A 22,188-nucleotide genomic window follows, 5' to 3' on the forward strand; every position below is an offset into this window, starting at 1 on the left:
ATGAGCCGAAAAGGTTGAGCCTACATTGCACAAATGACATTGACAATGACATTTTCACTTGGTGGAAAACAATGGGTAGTAAGCAGAAGTAATCAAAACATGGTGAAATAATTGAGGTTATAAACGACTAGATAAGTCAACAAAATTTCTGTCTTCGCTTCAGGATCTTAAATGTGAAGAAGTGCACTCTAAAAATGCACCTTCAAACACAGCTAGATAAATTACTAGCTGAGTAGTTAGCACTGACTGAAAAGTGTAAAAATCACAAATACATCATTGCAGATCTTAAGGCTAAGCTAAATGCTAAAAAGTCCAAGTCTCCCAAAAATGCTCAACAGCGATGGGACTAAAAATGTGCACTTCTTAGATGAGGCAGCCTGCCCTAACAATCATGTATCTTTTCAGACAGATGAAGCATGCGATTTCTTTTTAAATTAATTTTTAAAAGAGGGCCTTTTTCAGCCCATAAGGTGATACGGCACCCAAACGCCACAGAGTCAAGCAATCAGCGTCCCTTAATGGTAACTGAATGTAACTTGTTTAAAGCAGATAAGGGCCATTCGAACCATGGTGGAGATGGACTGTTAGTCTAAAACATGCATTTCAGCTTGAACCAAAGGATACTTGGCAAATGGTTATCACCTCAATTCCAGATGGTCTGATCTTTAAGAAACCACAAGTTTTGATGACAGCCCCCATTGTACAGTCAATGTATCAAAATGAGCCTGAGTGTGAAATCTTTAATAGACTAAAACACTGCCTTCGTTATCTGCGTGGATTTGATATTCAATTGGAAACCGAGTACTGAGGAATCGTTTGAGACATATGCAGAAAATATATTTGAACTTTTTGAGGTTCTGGAATTGAAGGTGTTAACCACAACAATGTAACTGTCCTTGAATTACTGCAATGCAGGGCTGCATGTACAGCAATCTCTCAAGTATGGTGCTTCACCAGCACAAAATACATTCAAAGGTATTGTTAGCTGGGCAACTGGGCAGAGGCAGACCTGATCAAGGAAACAAATTTACAAGGAGTGTGTGAACAAATAATCGGACAAAAGTACCAGAGCCTTTTGCAGGTCACAAACCAAATGTGTGAATGACACCACAAAAGAGCAAATGCTAAGCAGGCAACACCGAAACAGGTTAAAGGGGGGGTTGATTGCGATTTCACTTTTTTCATTTTAAATAGTGTGCAATGTTGCTGTTGGTGCATGAACAGTATCTGCAAAGTTGCAGCACTGAAAGTTCAGTGTAAGCAGAGATATCATCTTTTAAAAATCAGGAAATATATTGCCTACAAAAAACGACTCGATTGGGACTACAGCTGGGTTTTAGACGTCACTAACCCATACATTTACATCAACCCTCCCTCCAGAATATGCTAAAAAGGCCATGACCATATTTCTGCGGCTCGTCGAGTGTGTTATGTTCACGCAGCTGTCAGGTCTTCTGTGTTCGAGCTTCCCACGGACTCTGTACTTCGTCAACAATGGATACAATTTATGTTTGATTATGTCCCTGAAAATGACGATCGTAATTTAGCTCTCTGTGCTGCGCATTTTACGGAAGACAGCTTCCAGAATCTCCATGAATTCAACGCCGGATTCAACAAGAAACTGTTACTAAAACATGAAGCAGTTCCAACTTTAAAACCAGAGGCAGCAGTTGTTGGGCCACAACCTGTAAGTAGGTTAAGACTTCATCATTTTAAATGTATTTGCATATTTAATTTCAGACGTAGCCTTGTGTTTTATTTTTTTCAAATGCCAGCGCTGGCTTTTTAGCCACTAGGCTACTAGTTATGCTATTTTGTGTCTCAGACAAACGCGTACAAACATTATGGACCTGAATTTTGTATAAGTACTAGTGTTGTAAATGTATTTTTCATATTTATATGCTTTATGACGTTATTTTCGATTTGATCGAGAACGTAAACTAATGTCAACGCTGTTTGTGTTTAACATAGCCAGTCAGTTGCTATTGTTGCCAGTCAGATGCTATTGTGTAAAACAAACGTGTATAAAGTTAAAAAATGTAGCAAATTATCATACAGAAACGTTTAGTTAGAGCCGTGTGTGGTGAGGTTCTGCTTGCCTCTCTTCATCGCAGCTTTCTCGGTCTGATTCTGCCTCAAACTGATACTGCAGTTCGACACCATTATTTACATGATTGGACCTTTGGCATGCACGTTTCGCCCGTTAAGGTAATGGGCGTTAACCTTACAGACAACGTGAGCGACAGTTTAGTCAATCACAACACACCAGCCCAAACTAACCAATCTGAGCCCACTGCCTGTTTCTGAGGGAGTGGTTTCATAGAATCAGGAAGTCAACCAGTCGTTCAGGGGACAGAGGAGAGCGCGGCTCTTTTTCACCTTTAAATTTCACCTTTATTCACCTAAATTTCACCCTCCCCCATTTGTTCATTTGAACGAGCGGTTGACTTCCTGAGTCTATGAAACCACTCCCTCAGAAACAGGCAGTGGGCTCAGATTGGTTGGTTTGGGCCGGTGTGTTGTAATTGGCTAAACTGCGTAGTGCACATTGTCGGGAAACTTCACGCCTATTACCCTTACGGGTGAAACGTGCATGTGCTCCGGTCCAATGTAAATAATGGTGTCTAATCAGTTTGAGCCGAATCAGACCCAGAAAGCGGCGATCCTTCTCCACAAAACAAATGACACGTCAACTGAACAAGACACAAAGGTCCAGATTGACTATGAACCACAGGAAGAAAACCTGAATCCATTCATCCTGATGAGGCTAAAATACACCTGGTGTGACCGGGTGTTCTACAGGTGAACACAGGCCTCTGAGCTTCTACAGATGCTAACATTGCAAAGACAATTTTTTAGTTACATCTCAATAATCACAACAAACGTCTTACTGTGACCCCGTAAGTGTCTGAATGTGACCAATGGGGTCAAGGAGGGATCTGTAAGACTGGAAAAAACTGGTTGAAGAGATAGACCTGACCACAGGTCTATGAGACGAAGGACCTTGGCAAATTAACTTTTGAACTCTTGCAGAGATCACCCAAACTCACACAAGAATCTATATGATTTTAATTTGAACAACTATCATACAGTTTTATACATGTGTTCAGTATTATTTTAAATGTCTACAAGTGTGAACAAATGTCGTATTTCCAAAAAAGTAAAACAAAAGGAAATAAGGTTTTTAAGAGTTTAGGGATAACTGGCACACAAAGGAATGTGGTCTGTAGGCAAGATACTCCCAAAAGGTGTAAATTCATGAATGCAAATAACCACTGTTAGCAAATGGTCAACGTCTACCCCTAGTAAGTCTGTAAACTGTATGTCCACTGTAAACTCATGTTTACATATGAATTGAGGTCTGGCTATATAATGAAATGCAGCTGAAAGATCAGGGCCTTTTCTGTGTCTCAGATCAGCCCATGAATGCTGAGTCACCGACACTCAGTATTCATGTATTTCATAAAGTCATTTTCCTCTTTGTTCAAGAACATTTGAAGGTTTGCTTTGATAATCTTTCAATTGATTATGGAATTGTAATAATACATTTACCTGACATAATAAATTGTTATATTTGATTATTCTAACAGACTTTGACTTCATTTTCATCAGAGTTAAAAGAAATAGTCAAACGCACAGATATCATTGAAAAACCTTTTCATTTATGGAGTCAGATGAAATAACGAGTTAATACATGAGATAAAATGTATTGCATTTAATTGAAAATCCTTTTACCATGAGAAAAGACGGAACATTCGTCAGACCTTCATCTCTAATCGAATTCATTGGATCGAATAAAACAGCCTTACAAAAGCGATCAATCTCTAGAAAATCTGGACTAAACCGCTCAAATCATGTGGATTACTTTTATGATCTCTTTATATACCTTTTGAAGTATCAAAGTTTCAGTAATGTAGGCTGTCAATGGATGGACAGAAACCTCTCAGATTTCATTAAAAAGATCTTACGTGATCTTACACAATTGGAACAACATAAATGTGAGTAAATGATGACAGAATTTTGACAGAAAACTAACCCTTTAATAATATCTTGGAAAATAATGGTACTACTACCATACCTAAAAAAAACAACAACCTTTGTTGAGCTCTGCAATGCATTATGTATACTTTGACTTGGCTGAAAACATCAGAAAAAAGAGAGATAAATCACTACTCTTTAAAACCATAAATACAAACATGTAAGCTAAAGTACATGCTAAATAGCAAAATAATTATGCAAACCACCATATCATATACTACTGTAATACAAAATGTTTAATCCCTACTTAATGCAATGCATGTGTAGTTTAAGATCAACACCCAGAGCTGCACCACATCCACACAGAAACAACATCAACACACCCATGCAAACACATGTTTTACAGGTCTCTCACAGAGTTCACTTCTCTGTGAAACATACTGAGGATGTATAAGAAGACAGAAAGGAAGAGTGTAATGAACAGGGTTAACATACCCAGACTGGAATTTCCCCTGACTACAGTTATGCTTCTCTCATAGCCACTAGTGGGGATGGAGACGGTTTTAGCACCAGCCTCCATCTTGCTGTTCTGACAGTGGGAATTTGTCTGGAACACAAACAGAGAAAAGCATCAGGTTTATTTATTCAGTGAAATTGCATCTTAAACATCTGTCCTTCAGCAATGCTTCATTTCCAGTGTTGAAAGTGTTTATTTACACAGGCATCCAGATCTCGAGAGACATCCCAGAAGAGTTGGTGCCAGCAAATGTGTGACTGAATGACATTCATAGCAACAAGAACAATCCTCTGATGAGTAATTTCTAACACTTTTTTAAAAAAAAAAAAAAGTCATCAACAGATGATGTCAGGTACATTTATTGTTGTCAAAAACATGTCTTTCCCATGGCTGCATTTGATCAAAACACAGTAAAAATTAAAAACAGCTATTGTTTAATAACTTAATAAACGATTAAATTGTTTTTTTTTTTAGATTATTGAAAAATAAACAGATGAATACAGACAAATACACTACTGTTCAAATGTGATGGGTGGGTAAAATTTTTGTTTTTGAAAGAAGATTCTTTTGCTCACCAGGCTGCATTTCTTTGTTCTAAAATACAGTAGTATTAAAACATATTTGGTAACACTTTACAATAAGGTTTATTAGTTAACATTTGTTAACTACCTTAGTTAAAGGAGAACTCCGGCGAACAATGAACCTTTGGTCTAATAAAACATCGGCACCTAGTCAATCGTTCTCTGAGATTTGTTTTCATGATAATCGAATGTAAAGAATTTGATCTCTAAAAACTGTTTAGCGTATAATGCTAGTAATGGGGGCATTGACTAAGTAAAAATAAATCGCTAGTTTATACCACTAACAAGGCTCAAAATAGCCCCACACTAACACAGTAACATAATGAGGCTCCATACATGCAAAACGAAGCATTGAGAACTTTGTAAGTGTACAGACCGTTTAATAAGAAGATACTTTATGAAGACAGTTTACTTCGTGTATACAGACAGGAGCCATCTTAGGAAATAGTCTCGATAAGTCAAACCACGAACGTCGTGCTGAGTGATCTGAACTGTATGAAGTTCAACGAACTTCTGAACTGTATGAACGGCATTCGGGGATCGACTTATCGAGACTATTTCCTAAGATGGCTCCTGTCTCTATACGTGAAGTGAACTGTCTTCATAAAGTATCTTCTTATTAAACGATCTGTACACTTACAAAGTTGAACGGCCTTCGAATATCGCTCCCCAGCTGGTGAGGAAAGCATTTTTTGAGATACCAACTCGACGGCTATACGAACCAACACCGAAACCGGAACCTGGGACAAGAACCAGTGTTTACTCCATATAACAAAGGTGCTGCTGCATGATCTTGATCGTTCAAAATGGATTTGCCCTCGGGGAGAACCCTCTAGTCCTGAGCCACCACTGCAAAGGTCTCACATACAGCTGGCCAAATGGTATCACAATGGACGCTGTTGCCCAGAGGCCTAACAGTCTCTCGAACTGTTTCACATTGTGTGACTGGCCTAGCTTTAGGTCTTTTGTGGCAGTAAGGATAACAACTACATGAGCGGGCAACAGAACGGCTTGCATCGTGACTGAGTCCCAGACCACTGGTCCTCTGTACTGGAGAAAACACATTTTTTTGGCATTGAGCCTCAACCCCAACCTTTGCTTATAAGCGAGGACGACGTCTCGATGCCGAACCGCTAACTTTTCAGATTCCGCTAGAATCAGCAAGTCGTCTATGCAATTCAGAATGTGTTTCGTGAATGTGCGGGGTGAAAGAACTAGACTGAAAGGAAGTGCCTTATACTGGTATTCTTTGCCCCTGCAATAAAACTTCAGGAACCTCCTGTGCTGAGGAAGGATGGAGAAACTACTGGAGACAAATTAGTGCCCAACGCATGAGCCCGTGATTTGCATTTTACATGCGTTGAAGAAAAACTAAAATTTTTTTTTTTTTGTTAAGTATACACCAGGGGTGCCCAACGCTGCTTCTGCCGATCGACTATCCAGGGGTGCATTTCCCAAAAGCATCGTTAGCCAACTATGGTCGCAAGTTGGTCGCAATTTCCATTGAACTCTATTGGTAACGACGGAACTTGCGACCATAGTTGGCTAACGATGCTTTCGGGAAACGCACCCCTGCACAGTTCATCTCCAACCCTAATTAAACACACCTGCCTTTAATTTCCAAGTGACCCTGAAGACCTTAATTGGTTGCTTCAGGTGTGTTTGATTAGGGTTGGAGGTAAACTGTGTAGGACACTCGATCGGTAGGAGCAGGGTTGGACACCCCTGGTATACACGGTCACTGGTTGTGCATTGGACCCCATGTACATTTCAAAATGTTGAATGGCAAGTAATAATTCAAGAGCTTCATTTTCTATAGTATTATAATTCAAATGGTGTTGAAAAAAACGAATTGGGTGTTCCATTCCAGCATCATCAGTCTGAATTAAAACTCCACCAGCACAAAAGAAATCCCTTTTCGGAGTAAACCTGTTAGAGAATTACCCACATCTGAAAAGTTTCTACAAAGGTTTCTATTGAAGCAATCATACCTAAAATACATCTATGCTTTCTCTCTCTCTCTTAGTCATAGGCACAGAAAAATCCAAAATAACTTGAACTTTAGAGCTAAGTGTCAGGGTCCCAGCCTGGCAGCCTTGTCTGTTTTGTCACTGTTTAATGTTTCCTTGTTTGTCTTGTGCCTGAGGCTCTGTCTTTGTTTGTGTTGGCCATGTGTTCTTGTCCAGCCTCCTTGTTTCCCGTTACCACGCTCCCTTATTTAGTTCACACCTTGTTTCACTAATTGTGTTAACCTGATCCTCATGTGCTCTGGTACCTTTATATTTTCCTCTTTCCCTTAAATCTTTGCAGGTTCCATTTGTGTGCTTTCTGGTGTAATCCTGTTTGCTTGCATGTGCTTATGGTTAAACATTGGTCTTGTTCTAGTCGTGAATTCGATCATTTCTAGCTTTAGCGTATCCCTTTTTCCTTTCAGTCTGGTTCTAGTTAGTTTTTGCCCTTGTGCAGCCAAGTCTTTTGTTTTTTTTCTCTTTTGTTTTTTATTTCTACTCAAGATTATCATCTTTTGTTTTATTTTTTGATAGCAAGTTCCAGTCATTTTACTCCTGCTTTTCTTTTGCTTCTAGTCATTGTTCTATCGGTTTCAGTTTTTATTTGGCCATTTAATTTCTCTCTTGTGCCTTGCCTGTTTGTCTTGTTTATTGTGAGTGTTGTGTTTGTTCCTGCACTGCTTTGTGTCCAGAGCTTTCCTGGCCACTGCCTGGCAGCAAAGTCTGGATCTACTTCCGAGAGATCATGCATCAAGCCTCGACTTCCTACCTGGTCCTTCCTCCCATCGCTCCTGATGCTGCCTGCCAAGCTGTCCGCTAGTCTGTCATCCAAGACTGGTCTCAGTGGTCATCCTGCCTATCACCATGTTGTCTACCCTGGCCTACTGGTTGACCTGTGTTGCACGTCTCACTCTCCTCTTTGTTCTTTGTCTACATTCTTAATAAAACTTCCCTTCATGCTTATTCTGCATCTGGGTCCTCACTCTCTTGCAGTACTGCGACATTAAGTGGTCAAACTTAGCTGTTTCTGACCTCCTTTTCTAGAGGTAACTGTGAATTCACATTTTGTCAAATTTAATGACAGCAAGTGGAAAAACACAGTTGAGAAATTGAACATTCATCCCAAGAATCCGAATAACAGACCAAATCATTGAGGTAAGCATCACAATAAGTAACACAAATGCTGAAAAGTTCAAGTCCAAACCCCATCACTCTATATTGAAGGAATACATCAGGAGTAGCAAAAGCAGAAACTACAGAAGCCTTTTCAGTAAGTGGAACTTGCCAGTATCCTTTCAATAGATCAGTTTAGTGGCAAATTTTGGATTTCCAACAAGGTGAACGTCACGAGGCAACAGGAATGAATCTGGTTTAGTCAATGCATTGACTTACCAATAATCGGTGCAGAATCTGGACATACCATCGGACTTGGGGACTAAAAAACACAGGGAACACCAGGGACTACTACTGGGAACTGCTAAACCATGTTCTAACAGATTCTGGGTTTATAGTTTCATGAGATTTCTTTTGACTGGATTAACTCTGTAAGCATTTTTCTTAACAGGGGCATGTGAGCCCCTGTTAAATGTGATAATTTTGTGGACAGATTTTTCAAAGTTTTTTTTATTTGAATATCCAGCATAAAAAAGGAGTTGAAAATCTGAACGCTGACACTCTTTCACATGTCCTTTCTTAAAAACCTATGTTTTTTTTTTTTTAATTTAAGGGTGGGGCTGTTATGTCTTATCTTTTAGAAGTGTGTTTGTTGTGTTTCTGAGTGTGTCTGTTGCAGGAGAAGGTGTGGCCTGCATTCAAGCCAGCAGAGATCCTGATTGGTCTGGTCTTGGTTCTGGTGAAAAACACTCATAAAGATCAAATGTGTCAGTTGTTTTGCTCTGTCTTGTTTGTTTTCTGTGATTGTGTGCACTTTGTAAAACTTGCTTATGTTCTTTCAATTTATAATTCTTAGTTTGCCATTTACTTTTGCTTCCATTCATATTGTGTAAATACTCAATTTAAGGGAAGTAGGGAGTGTGATGCCATTTCTTTTGCATATATTGTTTGTATACTTTGGGTTAAGGGGAGTTGTGTTGTATTTTTCTTTTGATTCGGTTTCTTTCATTTAGGGAATTTAGTACTAAAACTAGCTATTTTTGTTTGTTATTTTGGCCTTGTCCAATCCTGAATTTAATCCGTTTGTTTCTGGTTTTCACTATTTTTTGTTAATACATTTATATTTGTTTGAAAATTATCTTTGTGAGTGAGTGCACATTAATTTACGTTACGACTGGCCCAGAAGAAGCAAAAAGTTTCACATTCAAAATGTTCAGATGTACTCTCAATAAGGAAATCAGACGGCACGTGCTGTACACATTTGCGGTCTTGAGTAAACCAAAACCATCGTGTGAATAAGAGATGATGTCACACAAATCCTGTCAACAAATATCCTCCCCAGTTAAACCCTGGCAGCTAGAATGACCACACTAAATTAGGTCAGTGGAAAAAAACAACAACTTTCTCTTTGGTCTACTAATTGCTTAAGTGCAAATAATTAAAAACAATGTTTACAAAATCGACGGCTGTAGGACACCACAATAGTCTATCATTTTGACGTGGGAAATCTAAACTTAAGACTTTGCTTTAAACAACCAACAAATCTACCATGTTGAAGCTTGAAAAACAAATGTCAACAGTCATTGTGAAAAGCAGTTGGTGGTCAGATGTAAAGATACCACAGAACTGTTACAAAATAGATCACATTATACAGTATTATAACAGGTAAAGCAAATATGTAGCCCACCTGCAAATTGCTGTGCTGGTTGTTATGTTCTGAGTGGCAGTTGCCTGTTACATCTGCTCCTGTGTCCTGGGTGTCATTTTCCTGTCAATGACAATGCCATATTAAATCTCCCACTCAAAACTCTTGTTCCATTTAACTCTCTGCCAGGATACAATCACATATGCACTCTTAACTCCAATAAGAAACAGAAAAGACGTCTCCCCAGGACTAGCTAAACCTGATTACGGAGGCAAGGGACACATAAACACAAATGCACCGCTTGTTTTAGGAGGCTGGTGTTAGAATTCAAGAGACATTAATTATTGAAAGATTCCAGTAATCAGAGACTCATGAGCCACAGTGACTGTGACTCGGTTCACAAAAGAGAGACTAAAAAAAAAGAAGACCACCATCAGACTAAAGTAGATCTAGACTAATAATACAAGAGCTCAGATCATAAACAGTAACCACAGTGACACAGGCAACACTGTGATATCATTCTAAAACAAATGAGAAAATGTTCACTACATAAATAGAGTGCTTCTTCTGTGGGAACTTTGGATATTTAAGAAATCAAACTCATAAAACAAAACATTAATTTTCTACAATCAATGTCCAATAGTACATAAATGGTGAATGAAGTCACTTCCTGAAGTCATGTCCATGACTATGGTGGAAGTGATGATGATGAAAATTACATAAGAATAAAAGGGCTGAATGCTAGCTAGCATTTTATGTATCCTACATACACACAATTAAATAAAGCGAAACATCTAATTACAGCTTGATTGGAAACCAATAAAAATAATAATAATAATAATTACTACTAATAAAATGAATAATAACAATATTTTATCAATATTTTTTATAAAAAATACTTAATCTTTTACATTTTTAATCTTAATTAAAATTGTAGTTTTTCATTACATACAAGTACAGTAACTTATAACGATTATATATTATTAAACTTATAATAATACTATTATTATTATAAAACTTATTATTGCATAATTGGCTCAATAACTGAGGGACAGACATAGTTTGTGTAAAAACAATTCACACAATACATATTTAAATGCTTTAAATGCATATTTAAAAGTCTATTTTACTTTTCGTTATCATAGTTTAAAACAACTCACCAAATAATAAACCTCAAGTTCAACTCCTTGAACCTAAAAGTGCTTGTAGTTTAATATACTTATACTTTGCACTCGTTTAATACGGCGTCAAAGAAACCATTAGTCACAGAAAACTGATGAATACGCCAATCATGCTGCAAATTATACATGTCAGGTCTAAAACTTTACATGACATTCTATGTTGATCTGGATGACATACAATATCTTGGATTCTAGATTTTTCCTACACTGCCCAAGGTTGAGATTATTGCTGTCTGGCTTGTGAATGGAGAATACTTACTAGTAAGGGTTTGGCAACTCCAATGCGTACAGTGCCCAAAGCAGTGCTTTTCAGGACATTAACGGCCTGAGCTAGACTTGCGTGGCTCAAGTCAGTCCTGTTCACAAACATCAACCGGTCGCCTGGCAACAAGCGGCCATCTCTCTCTGCCAAACCGCCTGCTACAAGAGAGCGGATCACTATCACAGTATGCCCTGGGTTCATGGGGTCCTGAGAGAGTTTCAGAAAGTGACAGCGCAAGAAAGAAAGAGAAGAATAGTAATAAATTAGGAGACACTGCTGCCATGTTGTTGAAGGATTTCAAACCAACTGGGACTCTCCAAACCAAGTGATGTGCAGCTCATACTCTGCTGCTCTCTTGTTATTGTTGTACTGGTATATAAACACGTACACACACATACCTGGTAGTCCAGTATACTGAATCCCAGGCCAGAATCGCCTTTCTGCAGCTCATAGACTTGAATCTCATTCTCCCACATGGCCTTATGGGATAGCACAGGAGCCTCTGTCTTCCATTCATTTATTTGAGTTCTCCCAAATGAGTTCTGCTCAGCCTGTGAGAAAAAGTGGATAAGCCAGTATTATTTTGCAATGAAACGTGTGGAATCATCTTTGCACATTTGAAAAAAGAAAATGGTATCGATTTATATTTAATTTATCTTTTTGTATACTATGTTTCTTGAGAATACTGGTCGGTCAATGCATTCTGCTTTCAGTAAGTATGATACTTTAATGGTGCTTTTATTTTGAGGTCCTTTTTGAAGATTCAAAGCTCCAGCCTCTATTCATTGTAATTCCTCATAAAAGAATATCCATTAAATGTTTTCAGACTTTGTTTTCCTTGTGTGTTCCAACTTCCACAGAAGAAAAAACTTTAAAAGAACTTTATGTGCTTTAATAAGCGTCAAAAGGTTATTAGAACATGATTTAAAACATATTTTAATACAAAACTTTAAATTTGATATTAAGTGCACTTTTTAAAAGTGTACTTAAGTGTGTTAAGATGGTCTTAAATGGTCTTTAATCTGCAAGAACCATTTTTTTTTAAATGTACCCTTAAAGGAGTAGTTCAATTTTGAAAACAACTTTTGCTGATAATTTACTCACCCCCATGTCATCCAAGATGTCCATGTCTTTCTTTCTTCAGTCGAAAAGAAATTAAGGTTTTTGATGAAAACATTCCAGCATTTTTCTCCATTTAATGCACTTAAATGGGAACCAAACAGTTCAAGGTCCAAATGAGAGTTTCAATGCAAACTGCAAACTGTTCAAATGGCTTCAAACGATTCCAGACGATAAATAAGGGTCTTATCAAGCGGAACGATCGCTCATTTAATAAATAAATAAATAACAAAGTTTAAGTTTTATAAGGTCAAATGCTCGCCTTGCTCTGTTTTGTGACGCACGTTTGTGACTCTCTTGTTTGAACTCGTTCATCAAAATGAACGAATCTTTTTCCGAGTTATTTGGTTCATTCAATGAACGAAACGAATGAACTGACTCAGAAAATCTTTTTCTGAGTCAATTCATTCGTTTCGCTCATTTTTTTTAAATGAGCAATCTTTTCGCTTGATTTCGCTTTCCCTTCATCGTCTGGAATCATTTATAGCCCTTTGAACAGTTTATACTGAAAGTGTCTTTTGGACCTTGAACCGTTTGGTTCCCACTGAAGTGCATTATATGGAGAAAAATGCTGGAATGTTTTCATAAAAAACCTTAATTTCTTTTCGACTGAAGAAAGAATGACATGGACATCTTGGATGACATGGGGGTGAATAAATTATAAGCAAAAGTTTTTTCAAAAGTGAACTATTCCTTTAAGATTTTTAGTACACTACAAGTGCACTTTATAATTAAGCAAACATTTTTATTCACAAGAGTAATAAGTTACAAGCATATACATGTTTCTTTTAAATATCATGATGCACAAACACACACAGCAAACCTTTTCATTAAATTCTGCAAGCAGCTCCTTGAGGGTGAGTTTTACGTCATCCCCATCATCATCGTCTTCCTCACTGACTGTGGGTGGGATGAGACGACTGCAAACCACACAAACACTCACAGGAAGTTCCTTTAGCAAGCACACAACTTCCTTGTGTGTCTCACCAATCAGAGAGAACCCGTTCACCTATAGAAAGAACAAACACATCATCTCCCTTACTCCGCTGAACTGATCCTCTGGGCTTTTCTACTGACAGGAAGAGCTATTTTTAAGCAGCTGTGATGATTGATATTCATGTGCAGTCAGCATTGAATAAAGTGCTATGCATTAAAAACAGAATGCAGAAAGGTAGATGAGCACATTTGGTTATTATGCATGCATGTGTTAGCAGGGTTTATAATAAGGGATTACAACAGTGTAATCTATAAACAACACTATTATCTGTGTGTAATGTTTGTTTGACTTTGAAGTATAACCAAATTAGCGTTTTTTTTTTTTCAGGTATATGAATTCTAGTGTTTGCATGGGTAAAAATATGTGAAATAATTTACTACATAACTATGTGGACATTATAATATCAAGTGAACCTCTATCAGTTCGTCTCCAGGCCGTATGACTCCTGTCTGTCCCATCGGACCCTCTGGCAATATAGAGTAGATATAGTGATGACCTTCCTTAGCTTCCAAACTCAGACCAAGACCACCACTCTCAATGAATTTCTGTACCTGGACCACCTGCACACATACATGATAAAATGTAAATACAGTATAAACACATTAACAGATACTGTAGATGGATATATGGATGGAAAACAAAACAAAAAGGCATATATTAAAAAAGCACACAATGAACATAAATATATGCGGAGACACAAATAACTGTCAGCTAAACAGGAGAGAACACAAATGAGACGCACCATCACTTCATACTGAGGACCCAGTTTGCTTTGCCACTTCTCCTTCAGTGCTTTCTCCTCTTCATCAGACAATTTACAAACTGAAACAAATTATTAAAGTGTCACACAGCTAATAAATAAATGATTAAAATTTTAAGATAGATGACTGAGGAGAATAATGTACAAATTTGGAAAGAAAATGCATGCAAACCAAAAAACCTTTAAGCAAAATTCTGGGTTATTTACAGCTTAAAGTCTATGGACAGTACTTCTAATTTGTGACATGTTTTTGATTACCATTAACCAGACAGCAGGGAATTAAAAAAAGATAAAATCTAAATAAATACAATGCTAACAATATAATGGTGCACAGTTAGGATATCACAATAAATATATGTTTATCTTTTAAGGTTTAACACGGGCAAAATTCTTGTCATGCCTTCTTTGTAAAATTCATTCAATTAAAAAACAATATTTTGAATTAAAAGCATTTATCTGTTACTTGGTTAGAGTTCTATTACAGAAGCCTAGCTAAAATTAATATTTTTGCCTTTTTTTTCTTGCAAGCAATGCTTAAATAGCAAATATTTCAGTATATTATAGTATATGTTTTCCCAGTGTACAAACAAACCTGAGGTACGAGTCAAAATGAGTGTTAATCAATTAGTCCATAGACATTCAAATTTTAATAACCTCAATGTGTTCAGTTCTTACATGAGGACCAGTGGTTTCTATTCTCAAGAACAACAAACAGAAACTGTTGTTAGAATCAAATCAGGGCCACAAAGTTACTGAGACTTCACACAGAGAGTGAACAGAACCCATGAATCAAACACAGTGTGGATGAGTGTAAATAAACCGTGACAAGTGTCAAACCGATGACAAACCGATAAATAAAAGTGACAAGAGTTTCACTAACAGCACTCTCTGTTGAAGTTGAGGTCCCGGCGTTCAGTATAGAAAACTTTCCCCAGGGGCAGGACTGGCTTTGGCTCAACTTGACATGGAGGCAGTGGTGGGGGCTCGAGACCCAGAGGGGTTAAGGGTCTCTGGGAGATTGTGGACAGGGTGGGGGTTGTTTGCGTTTCAGATGGTGAGCCTGTTCTCAGAAGAGAGATCTCCACTTGTTGGTCAGTCGTGTTCAGAATCTCCTCCGTTTTTGGTTTACTGCAGAACTGCCCATTCACCTGAATACACACACACACACTCACTTTCAGATATTTGAAGATATGTCTTTCAATGAAAAAAAAAAGAAAAGAATGTTAAGATTTAGTTCTCATATTTAATCCAAAAAAGTGCAAAACCTGTGATTTGTTACTCATTAGTTAGTATTATTCACAGTTATTGTTGTCTTATCCCTCATGTTCTTTAAAGTCCTATTTAAATGTCAAATAAGTTCCACTGACCTAATCAAAACCCAGAAGTTTTTATTACTCTAGCCTTTAGAGATTATTTTCAGTTTGAGCTGATATCAAGTACTAGAAAACCAATAATGCAGATACTAAATGGAAAATATGTGCAACTTTTAAGGGTAATTAAAGCCATTTAAGATAATATTTGACATCCATTCTTTATCATTTAAGGGGTCTAACCATCTAAACTTCTGGTTTAGTTTATCATTAACAACAATTTTAAAAAACCTTTAAATCTCGTAATTTTTTTTTCTCTCCAAAAACCATTATATCACCACATTTTAGTTTCACATTTAGCTACATCTTTACTTAGTGTGAAATAGCTTCAGATGATGTCTGTGCTTATGTCTTTCAGCATTTCTGCATATTAAGATAAATGGCTCCAATCTCAATCAACCATTGGCTAACGCAATATTTTTTTTTTCAATTCAAAGCATTGAATTTTCATGTTAAATAACTCCAGCTACAACATCAATATTGAAAATCAGAACTTATGTTTTGGGGGTAAGCTTTTCAGTTAATATCAAAATTTGCATGGATTTGCACAATTTTCAAAAAAACATAACTTGGTACAATTCACAAGCTATTTTCCTCATGGGGACCAAAAATGTCCACACAAGGATACGGATATTGGCATCTTTGTGGCGACATTTTGTTTACCAGGACACACACACACACACACACACGATCAGAGCCTTCCGCACCTGTTTCTTCTGATTGTCCTGTTGCTTGGCGATAGTAGGTGAGAGGTCACTATCAGTGGTTTCCCTGGCAATGATAAGTCTCACATGGGAACCAGCCAGACGGAGCTCACGTGCCACTTCCTCACTGCCCATGGTGGACACGTCCACATCACCAATTCTGAGAAGAAGATCGCCACTATGCAATCTCCCGTCCTGTGTCCACAAACACATGTCAAGGAATTTGGCTTTTTATTCCACACTCCTTTTAATTTGAATCAATTTGTACAATCCAAATAATGTCATAAATTCTAGTGTATGTGTTTCCATGACAATTCTCTCATACCCTTCCAGCGATACCATTAGGTAGGATGGTTTTAACCATGGTGCCAGTACTCCTCCCTCCAACAATGCCAAAGCCCAGACCCGATCCGTCATTCTGCAACTCAATGTGATGAATTTGTCGAGGCTGCTGAACCAAATTTAAAATATGGCCATTTATTTCATAATATAGCCATTTTCTATTAAGTCATTTTTTTAGTATAGCCAAATACCTTAGTTATTAGCTACAAACAAAACAAAACAGTAACATATTTAAGTTGCGTGTTAAAGTGAGGCAGCTACAGTTTAAGGCACAAGAATAAGATACAGTTTAGGATATCATAATCAGGCTATTTTAAACATTGCTATTTTACACATTCAAAGATATAATAAAGATGGGGAAAAAAAAGCCTTACTCTGAATTGTCCATCAAGGCCAAAAAGATTTTTGGGAAGAGAGTGGCTCATCTGTGGGGAGCTGAATGATGAGGTCGGTTCCCTGGCTATAGTTAATGTTACCATGGAAGCAGCTTCCTGAAGAATTTGGGCAGCCTGTTCCTGTGTTACCGAGGATTCAAACAGCTTGCCGTTCACTGCTAGAATCTGATCAGCCTCATGGAGACGTCCATCTCTAAGACAGGAGAATGGGGTAAAGAAATGGTTTCAAATCATCCTATGCCCCTATACAGAATACTACGATTATGATCAGTAAAGTTTTGCTATACTGAACTGAACATCCTTTTCAGTTTATACCTGTATGCTACAGAGTCTGGCTGAATCTTCTGTATGAAGATACCATGACCTCCACCGCCTTCAGTCTCCAAGCCAATAATGCTGATACCTGAAGCACTTTCACCCTTCTCCAGATCAAAACTAAGCACAGTCCGACCCTGAAAGAGCAACATATATGGGATAAGAAAGAATAAGAGGAGATAGCAGTACTGAAAAGATAGTATTTATTAAAAGAATGCATGATAACATATCCCAGTCGGGTTTAACGGCTTGTGTTTCCTGTTTAATGGAAAAGGATGAGAGGATGTTTAGGGTGTTTATGAGGAACAGTACCTGGGCCATGGACTGCAGCACTGAAATGTCCTCTGTGATGCAAGGGGCAAAAGTCATGTGATTGGAGGATCGACGTCGGTCATAGTGCCGCTGGGCAGAGAGGTAAGAATCTCTGTATCTCAGAGTGGATGAGGGGTGGGACGCTCTCACACCATCTGTATCATCACTCATAGACTGAGGAGGCGGCGTTCTGGGGGAAGCCTGTACAAACACACAGCTGGAGTGATGTAGGTAGCTGGGTTGCACTAACAATTTGCAAGGCCTTACTGGGATGTAAGTTGGGATGTAAAAATTCACACTATTAAGATTAGATGGTGTTTATCTTTACTGATCCTTGTGCACTTTCTGTCATGATTCTGCCATCATGTCTTAGATTTTTCCTGGTCTTGTGGCAGTGTCATGGCAGACCCATGTTTTATGTACAAGTGCATGGTCTGTTGTTTGGACCATGTGCTTGTGTTGTCTCGTCTCGTAACCCCGCCCCCTTGTTATCCTTGTTTAGTCATTATTGCCTTGTTAGTGTCACCTGTTCCCCTTGTTAGTTCCTTGCTATTTAATCCCCTTGTGTTTGCTGTCCTGTGTCGATACATTGTTAATCTTACCGTGGCTTGCTTTGTGAGATTCAAGTTGTAAATTACCTGTTGATCGTCTTGTCTTGTAAGAAGTGCATCTCTAGTCTTAGCTGTTAGTTTATCGTCTTAGTCTAGTGTTTGTTATCCTGTTCAGTGTCTGCATTTTGTCTGCGTCTTGGTTCTCTCCTCCATATTCATGACACTTTCGTCACCATCTTCTTTAACCTCACTATCAATGGTAATATTTCAAATTGAGACTATAGACACGAAACACAATATAGATCAAATAAATCATGATCATGAAATATAAAAATAGTATATTTAAATACAAATAACATATTTAAAAATTGCCATTAAAGGGTTTAGGGAGTAACATTGCATCAGACTGATCAGATGTGACAGAAAATACTTGAATAATGTTACAAAAGATTTCTACTTCTAATAAATGTTGTTCTTTTGATCTTTCTATTCATCAAATAAAACAGTTTCAGCATTGATAATAATAAGAAATGTTATTGAGAACCTAATCAGAATATTAAAATGATTTGGGATCCTGTGACACTTAAGACTGGAGTAATGACAAAATTGTAATTTCCCCCCCTGTATTTTTGATCAAATGAACACAGCGGGTGAGCATATATATATATATATATATATATATATATTATTTGGCAAAAAAAAAGGAGAATGTGTATCACTATGTCTACAAGACATAGTAATATATATATATATATATATATATATATATATATTAGGGCTGTCAAATGATTAATCATAAAAAAATAATAAAAGTTTTTGTTTACTGTAATATATGTGGGTGCACTGTGCATATATATATATTTAAGAAATATTTTCTAGTAGATTTATATAATTTATATTCTATATAAATGTAAATATTTTAATGTATATAAATAATATTTTTTTCTTAAATATACATGCATGTGTGTGTATTTATATATACACAAAATAATTATACACAGTGCACCCACATATATTATGTAAATTAAAAGTTCTATTTTAGATGTGATTAATCGTGATTAATCATTTGAAAGACCTAATATATATATTTATTATATAATGATATATATATATATATATATATATAATTTATTTATTTATTTTTAAAACTGACGGTATTGTATTTTTTTTTATAAAAACCGTAATCAGTTTCATGTGTAGAACCACTAACAGCTCAGTTTTTCACAACATTCTCTCAAAATATAAACAAGTGTAAATGCGAACATTGTAATGTCTAAATGATCGAAGTCTGTCGAGCATAGCATTGCACCATTATTGTAACTCACTCAGTTTGCCAACCAACTGTTTATGCAAACCTGGTCAGTAATTTGCGCATATTTAATTTAAACATGGGATTACATTTCAGTTGTTCAAGTTTAATGGTGCAAAGCACACATATTTAGTAGTGTGCAAACCAGTGCCATCGCTAAAATTGATTTAAAAAATAATGTTATTTGTAGGAGGTTTAGACAGTTACTGACTTTTAGCTGTTGCAGACATCAATGCCTCCGGTGCATTTCTGTCACTTTCCATTTGGTGTGTCGTGGTCAAGTTTAGCATAGTAAATAATCTTAATTAAAATATAAAAAAATGCAGATTTGTTTCTGCAAAGGTCATGTTTAGGGGTATGGAAAAGAAAATCCATAGCTCAGTTTAAAAAAAGAGATGTCACCATTACAGAAACGTGTGTGACTTGTTGACCCCTGCCTCTCTCTCCTTTCAGCACAGATTAATTGGTCAGCTCAGGTAAGTAGCTTATACAACCCCAGTTTGGTCCCTCCTACTGTTTCAAAGAATCATCTCTCTAAATACATGAGACACAATATACAGACACACTTACCAAGGATAGCAATTAGACCAAATACACTTCTATGTTTTGATCTATGATTTTTTTTTTGTTAAAAGACATTTTTATGATTTTAAGGTACTTAATCTCTAGTTCCAGTTCATTAATTCACAGAATTAATTGTTTGTCAACCAAAAAGCCAAAAGACAAATATTATGAATGTCAAGTTTTGCCAATGTTAGTTACCATGGACACGCATTTACACAGTCTTTGAGCTAATCATCATTGTGTATTTAAGTTCCTCCCTTCTTCCAGTTTTTTGTCTGGTGTGGTTTGTGTGTCATGATTACGCGCTGTTTAGGTTGCCTTCCTTCTCATGGAATATTTGAGTTTGTTTGACTAAGTACATCTTGCCTGAGATGTGACAATGGATATTTCAGAAAGATGGCAAAAACTAATGTACAAAAATTAAGGTCTTTTATGGCTGACCATATGGCACAACAGCAGGATAACAGCACAGCTTGCAACTCTGGCTTTATTTCTCCTCAATTATAATTAAAACCAATAATTAAAATAAGTGTTTGAAATATACATATATTTGTTGTTTGATTTCAGCTATTTTCCTTTATATTTAATAGTCTCATTACATTTTTTTTCACAAACAAGTGTGTGAGAAAACTAGCCTATTACAGCAAAGAATGTAGAGTAGCAAGACAGGAAGTGATAATCTTGATTAAAGAATGACTCATGAACAACTTAATATAAAGCTTATGATTATCCATTGCAAGTGACCTGACCAATCCACAATAAGTACGAGGATAATCTGATATATAGTTTTGCTGAAGTAGCTACATCTCGTGGCATATTAGTACACTCATAAACATGCAATAGTTCATGACAGCCAGTTTAGAGCTTCAGTTATTGTCGCTCATCTGGCATCTGCTGATCCTCTCATTTTGGCCTGCTAGAAGATTCTAACAAAATCAATTGAAGTTTTACCGAATAAATCTAAATCTCAATGTAACATCTACTGTGTCTATTTTTATGACGATTCCTGAGAAGCTAAATTACCTGAGCTGCTCTTTGAAAGCTTGGCCAAACACAGCCTATTTTCAAAGGAATATTTCCCATCATTATCCTGCACAGTAACACACTCAGAGACACAAATACACACCTAATTCACATAATGTGAAACCAGACCACCTTTCAGGCTTATCACTCCATCCTTGGATAACCTCTCATGCTTCCTACTCATATCTTCTGGGTTTCTTTGACCTATTTATGCTCTGGAAATACAGCCCCCTAGGTCATTATGGATATTACACTGAGAAGAGTAAAATATGAAGAGTTCAGATGTGAAATTTTCCTCTAGAATGGTCATTTTTATCAAGCTTGTATATTTAAGTTCAGTAATTTCACTTAAATGGCAATTAATAGGTAATCTTCATTGCCATTTAAGTGAAATTACTGAACTTAAATATACAAGCTTGATAAAAATGATCATTTTAGAAGAAAATTTGAAATGGCACTTAGAGGCTTTTGCATCTGAACTCTTCATATGTCAAATACAAGCTCAACTAGTAAGTCAATGCATTCAACTATTCTTACTATGCAGGGGCCCAATACATGCTGTGCTCAAATGACAACATTTGTGGGATAAGGATGATGACCACAAAAAAATAATTTCAATTTGTCCCTCATTTTATTATAAAAAGTAGAAGAATAATCAAGGGTACAATGTGGCACTTCTAATGAAAGTGATTTGAACCAATAATTTTATAAAAGCACTTACAGTATGGGTGTGGTCACGATTAAATTTGGACAGTGACAATCCATGCAGAAAAAATGCAGCATCTCAAACGGAAAACCGTGCTATCTGAAGGACGTGAAAGACTAAACATTTCTCCATATGGATACTGCATCGAATTCAAGTTTGTTAGACTTTGAACATGAAAATTTACTGTGCTGACCAATATAAAGCTGCATAGTTTAAAAAGTGACCTCTGAGTGAGTGATGTTTCATGCATCTCTGCACTATTGGCTCCGAAAATTTTGAATAAATTTAGTTGTGACTCTGAGACTCTGAAAATCAGATTTTTTGAAACAAAGCTGTACAAAACGGGTATATCTTTACTCAGAAAAGGTTAGTAATAAAAAAAATGTTCACTATTGAAAAAAACATGGATATTGTTTATGTGTTGTCATTGGATGT

The 22,188-nt window shown here is 36.8% G+C and overlaps 1 protein-coding gene and 1 long non-coding RNA gene across 4 annotated transcripts in view; one reads left to right on the forward strand and one right to left on the reverse strand.

Annotated features, from left to right (window-relative positions):
* LOC120494249 (multiple PDZ domain protein) overlaps positions 1-22,188 on the reverse strand; it is a 54,887-nt gene that overhangs the window by 24,104 nt on the left and 8,595 nt on the right. For 2 of the 3 annotated variants that reach the window (XM_089132332.1, XM_089132331.1), the window contains exons 4-16: positions 17,601-17,801; positions 17,289-17,425; positions 16,953-17,166; positions 16,562-16,687; positions 16,240-16,431; positions 15,043-15,310; positions 14,145-14,224; positions 13,816-13,962; positions 13,229-13,414; positions 11,685-11,837; positions 11,284-11,493; positions 9,886-9,966; positions 4,474-4,585 (exon numbers count right to left, since the gene is read on the reverse strand). In XM_089132332.1, coding sequence (XP_088988458.1) covers positions 4,474-4,585; positions 9,886-9,966; positions 11,284-11,493; positions 11,685-11,837; positions 13,229-13,414; positions 13,816-13,962; positions 14,145-14,224; positions 15,043-15,310; positions 16,240-16,431; positions 16,562-16,687; positions 16,953-17,166; positions 17,289-17,425; positions 17,601-17,801 — 2,107 coding nt within the window. The remainder of the gene's footprint in view (positions 1-4,473; positions 4,586-9,885; positions 9,967-11,283; positions 11,494-11,684; positions 11,838-13,228; positions 13,415-13,815; positions 13,963-14,144; positions 14,225-15,042; positions 15,311-16,239; positions 16,432-16,561; positions 16,688-16,952; positions 17,167-17,288; positions 17,426-17,600; positions 17,802-22,188) is intronic. The other variant, XM_089132333.1, reaches the window with a different exon arrangement.
* Positions 6,743-8,225, forward strand: LOC148978737 (uncharacterized). The gene is made up of 3 exons (XR_016168886.1): positions 6,743-6,861; positions 6,947-7,045; positions 7,778-8,225. It is a non-coding gene; the product is annotated as an uncharacterized LOC148978737 (long non-coding RNA).

Source organism: Pimephales promelas, chromosome 6, assembly GCF_988280905.1.
Source record: "Pimephales promelas chromosome 6, fPimPro1.hap1.1, whole genome shotgun sequence".
NCBI classification, from domain to species: Eukaryota; Metazoa; Chordata; class Actinopteri; order Cypriniformes; family Leuciscidae; genus Pimephales; species Pimephales promelas.